Genomic DNA, 5665 nt, shown 5'->3' on the forward strand with positions numbered 1-5665 from the left:
ATATACAAAAAATAACACCGCTAGGCACCGCACATATCCTGAAAGCACTTTGAATATAACTGGAATTACATTTATTCCATGGTTTACTCTCGTTTTTGCAAACTGTGAGAGATAAATCAAATATCGTGTAAGAAGGATGTTATAGTCGTGTCCATTATATAATTCATGTTACACACTGGCATCCCCAGTCATTTAATCATAGCAGAATCAATGAATATAATATATACGAACAAATGCATGTTTTGTATATACATGTATATAAATATACAAGGATGTGTGTAGGAGTTGTGTTTGTGTGTGTGTGTGTGTGTGTGTGTGTGTGTGTGTATGTGTGTGTGTATGTTCCTGAGTGTGTGTAGGTTATGTAAATCAAAAGAGGAAAGATAGTTGCAGCAAATAGTAGTAGTAATATATGGTTATGGTTGCAGAAAAGAAAGCTGTAAAGGGCAATAGAAAGTTTGTTAGTAGCAGCACAAGATCAATCATTAAGGATCATCTATGTAAAAGCTAAGACAGACAAAAAAACCAAATAGATTCCCAAAGTAGGTTATGCAAATCAAAAGAGGAAAGGGTTACTCATATAATAAATGACTGTAGCATGCTGGCACAGAAAGAATACAAGAAAAGAAATGACAATCTTGGGGGAATAATCCACTGGAAGTTATGTAGAAAGCTAGGATTTCACCATACTAATAAATGGTATAAACATGAACCTGCTAAAGTACTAGAGAATAAGAAATATAAGATGTGGGGCTTTAACATTCAGACTGACCGACTAATAGAAGCTAGAAGGCCTGATTTGGTAGTATAGACAAAGAGAATAGAAAGCGTCAGATAAATGACTTTACAATCCCAAATGATGAGAAAGTCAATATGAGTGGCATAGAGAAAACAGTAAAGTACCAGAACCTAGCCATTGAGTTACAAAGGCTGTGGAAAGTTCGGGTAAAATGTATCCCAGTTGTTATAGGTGCATTAGGAACTATCCCTAAAGATTTGAACATATGGATAGAGGAAATAGGGATAAAACCTAGAAGGCTTGATTTGGTAGTATAGACAAAGAGAGTAGAAAATGCCAGATAATTGACTTTACAATCCAAACACACTCACACCGTATTTAAATATTATTCATTGTGTTCCGAACTTTTTTACTATTTTACTATCTTCTGTATACTCTGATTTCTCTTTGCTTCTTTTTTGGCCAGTGTTCTTCTCTCTGTGGTTATGGAATTCAAAGACGCCATGTTCGATGTAACTCAGGCAATGAAATACATTGTAATAGATCTACGAAACCGACAACACACCAATCCTGCTTCCACCCTCCTTGTGTCCACAGTTGGAAAGTGAAGAAATGGTCGAAGGTAATGGCAAAATTAAATGTCTTTTCTTCACAACTTTTCTTTTGAAACAGCAAATTCCAAAGGGTTCTGTTCTACTCGTTTGTTGGAATTTGTTCTGTCAGTTTGATAGAAAATCTGGTCAACCATTTTGATAGCCTATGTTCTACACCCAAGGGAATAAACGGAGATGGTATGCATCATGCTATTATGGAGGGAAGAATAAGAAAGGAGCACTATAGGAGAATAAGACTTGTATTGAAGACTGAACTCAGCTCAACAAATCGCATCGATGCCATTAACACTCTGGCACTTCCAGGAGTCCAGTACAGTTTTAACACCATTAACTGGAATCCTACAGAGCTCCAAAGCTTGGACAGGAAGACAAGAACATGTAAGAACATGTACCGTCGGAAAGCAGACGTTCACCAGCTGTATCTACCTAGAAGCATTGAGAGAAGAGGAATGATGCAATTAGAACTGGGCTATAAGGCCTCCGCTATAGGAGTGAACAGGTCCGTATATAGTACAGAGGACTGGATGCTGTGATTTGTGTGTGAACATGAAAGTAGGAAAAAGTCGCATTCTGTTGTCAAGGAGGCTTATAAATTCGCAAAGGAAGTTGGCATTAATCCTGAATTGGATGAAATAACCTGAAACCACTGCTACCAAGCAAGCAAAACGAATGAAGAAGACTGCAAAAAAGAACGGGCAGAAAAAAAATTGAGGAGCGGTGGAGTCAGAAGCCCCTGCACGGTCAGTATATTCTTCGAGGTCAAAATGACGAAGATGATTGTGATGACGACGACGACGATTGTGATGATGATGACAATGACGACGATGATGACGACGACGACGGTGACGACGACGACGATAATGATGACAATGACGACGACGATGATGAAGACGATGGTGCTTCTGCTTCGGTTGAAGTTGCTATTGTTTCGGTTGTGACGTTTTCTTACTTAAAAGAAAACGTGCGCGCGTGGAACTTTGAGTGTTGAATCAATGTTGTAACACAGTTGAATCATCTTTGCGTTCTGTTTTTGGTTTCCAGTGCAACGGTCCGTGTGGCCGCGGTGTACAGCATCGGGACGTGATATGCGTTGACCGAAATGGAATTAGAAGCGACATCAGATCCTGCGATAAAAACACCAAACCACAAACGGTACAAGGATGTGGCTTTGCACCATACTGTCCGTCGATGTGGGTGCCACAGGCTTATGACACGGTGAGTAGATTTTCGCTTTATTTATTACAGAAAATAAGGTAGCACAGATTTTTATGATTTTATTCAGAAAATTAGGGAACACAAGTTTTTCATACATTAAATAGGCGTGGCTGTGTGGTAAGAAGTTTGCTTCTCAACCACATGGTTCGGGATTCAATCCCACTACGTGGCACTTTGGGCGGGTGTCTTATACTGTAACCTCAGGGTGACCAAAGCCCTGTGAGTGGCTAAGGGGTGGGCTGAGGGGTGCAAGGCAAAAGGGGTTAGCGGCTGCGAATATGCCGCTGGCACTGTCCCACAATTCACATACTTGCAATATCTGTGGACGATTTCGTTGGCGGGGCCCAAATGTCGCATTTGACATAAGCATTATGACTGACAAAGAAAGAGTAGGTTGCTAAACCCTCATACATCGAAACCGACGGGAGGTCCCTCATATGTATGTGTGTATGTGTGTGTGGATATATATGTGTGTATGTGTGTGTGTGTGTATATATATATATATATATACATATGTGTGTGTATATACATATGTGTGTGTATATACATATATATATATGTGTGTGTGTGTGTGAGTGTGTTTTTGTGTTTGTGTGTCCTCCGCCACCACTTGACAACCGGTGTTGGTGTGCTTACGTCCCAGTAACTTGGTGGTTCAGCAACAGAGACTGATAGAATAAGTACCAGGCTTAAACAATAGTAAGCACCGGGGTCGATTCTTTCGACTAAAATTCTTCAAGACGGTGCTGCAGTATGGCCACAGCACCGTCTGATACAAATAAAAGATGAAATATATAAGATATTACCGCAAGCTTATGATACCGAAAGTAAATGAAATCATAGAAAGTTGGGTTCTACGGAGCTTATAAATACTTTGAATAAATTAATCCATATTGAAAACTGAGTGCCACAGGCCTAGATACCGTGGAGTAAATATAATTTAATGGAATATCTGACACCAGAAAATGTATGCATTGTATTCGTTCTGGAATGCACTCGCAAACTGAAGCTAATGCTGTGAATATACATACTTGTGTAACTGTGGCTAATATCAGGTAATGTTATATAAATGCAATAATTATTATTAATTAAATTTCAGAGCTCTTGTACGAAACAATAAAATAAATACACAGATTCAGAACATAAACATTTATTGAATTAAGATTAAACAAAATAAGACAAATTACACATTTGTATATCTGCCAGAAATGTATGTTATTAACAATACTTGTACTGTTTAACCATTAAAGTAAAATTATCTGAAAGTACTAAGAATTACGAAAGTATGTTACCAACATTTACTATCAAATGTTATGTGACACATATTCTAGTTGGTATTTATTACTCAAGGGAGATAAATCCGATGAGATCAGATTTATCTCCCTTAGAGGGACGCGCAAACAGCAAGCTTTTATGAACAGGGTTAAGTGGATGGTATCTACTCCAGTACTTGACTGGTACTTTATTTTCTGGACTTCAGAAGGATGAATGGTAAAGTTGACTTCAATGGGGTTTGAACTCAGAACGTAAAGAGTCAGAAGAAATACTGCGAGGCATTCACTCCAGCGATTCTAACAGCTCGCCTCGCAACATTAATGCCTGTCTGTTTGTCTGTCTGTCTGTCTGTCTGTCTGTCTGTCTGTCTGTCTATCTATCTATCTATCTATCTATCTATCTATCTATCTATCTACCTACCTACCTACCTACCTACCTATCTATCTATCTATCTATCTATCTATCTATCTATCTATCTATCTATCTATCTATCTCTATGTATGTATGTATGTATGTATGTATGTATGTATGTATCTATCTATCTGTCTGTCTGCCTGTCTATTTGTCTATCTGTCTATCTGTCTGTCTATCAATTTATCTCTCTATCTATATCTCCCTATCTACTCGATCTAGAATAGAATGGAAGCTCTATTCTCTCCTATATTATAGAACAAACGCCAGACGACATCACAATTATCCTGAAACATATTTCTCTTTTCAGTGCTCAGCTTCCTGTGGCCAAGGAATTGTAACCAGGAAAGTAGTTTGCGGACGCGTGGTTCGAAACAGTTTCCAGTTGCAATCAGATGCCCACTGTCGCCATAAACCTCGGCCAACAAGTACAACCACCTGCACCGCGAAACCGTGCCTCTCCAGCTGGTATGTCACAGAATGGTCAAAGGTAAGTTTGATGAGATTTGACCAAAGGAAAAAGTTCTTTTAATCTTTTATCATCTTTTCATATTCTTTTACTCGCGTTAGTCCCTGGATTGCGGTCATGCTGGAGCGCAGCCTAGGAGTGCTTAGTCGAACAAATTGACATTAATACTTATTCGTCCTAAATCTGGTATACATTTTATCGGTCCCTTCTTGCCGAGAAGCTAGAGAGTACAGGGACGTAACCAAGCCAACATTTGTTGTCAAGGAGCATGAAGACAAAGACGATGGGATGTGAGCACATACATGTACAATGTGTATAATAATACACACGCATACACACGCATGTGCATACATCTATGCATATATATATATATATATATATATATATATATATATATATATATATATATATATATATATATATATAGTATATATGTATGTATGTGTGAGTGTATACACATAGAAACATACACACACACACACACACACACACACACACACACACATATATATACACACACAAAGTATGGGGATTTAGTTCACAGGTGATCTAAACGATTAGGTACCCTTGGTAACAGGTGTAACGGATTACTAGGGCTCCACGGTTATAGCCGAGACGGTAGTTATGGAGCCATTGTAGATTTCCGATACAGCCGATATATAATTGTTAAAGCGGACAACAGACATTAAGGCAAGGCAAACATCTCAAGTCATATACAATATTATTATTGGAAAAAAATTCAAAGTCTTACAGCTGTTTCTGGGATATTCCAGAGTATGGGACATTCCGTCATCAGAGACTAATAGGGAGAATGAGAAGGGTATATATTAATGAAATGATGACATAGAGGAAGGGAGTAAGGGAGGATATGGCTCCATAACTACCGTCTCGGCATATAAATACATACATACATACATATATATATGTGTGTCTGTTTATATA

General features: G+C 38.3%; 1 protein-coding gene across 1 annotated transcript in view; it reads left to right on the top strand.

Annotated features, from left to right (window-relative positions):
- LOC106881972 (ADAMTS-like protein 2) overlaps positions 1-5665 on the top strand; it is a 15511-nt gene that overhangs the window by 888 nt on the left and 8958 nt on the right. Inside the window, exons 2-4 of the mRNA XM_052975682.1 lie at positions 1206-1361; positions 2395-2568; positions 4565-4744. Of these exons, the coding sequence (XP_052831642.1) occupies positions 1206-1361; positions 2395-2568; positions 4565-4744 (510 nt within the window). The remainder of the gene's footprint in view (positions 1-1205; positions 1362-2394; positions 2569-4564; positions 4745-5665) is intronic.

Source organism: Octopus bimaculoides, chromosome 22, assembly GCF_001194135.2.
Source record: "Octopus bimaculoides isolate UCB-OBI-ISO-001 chromosome 22, ASM119413v2, whole genome shotgun sequence".
NCBI lineage: Eukaryota > Metazoa > Mollusca > Cephalopoda > Octopoda > Octopodidae > Octopus > Octopus bimaculoides.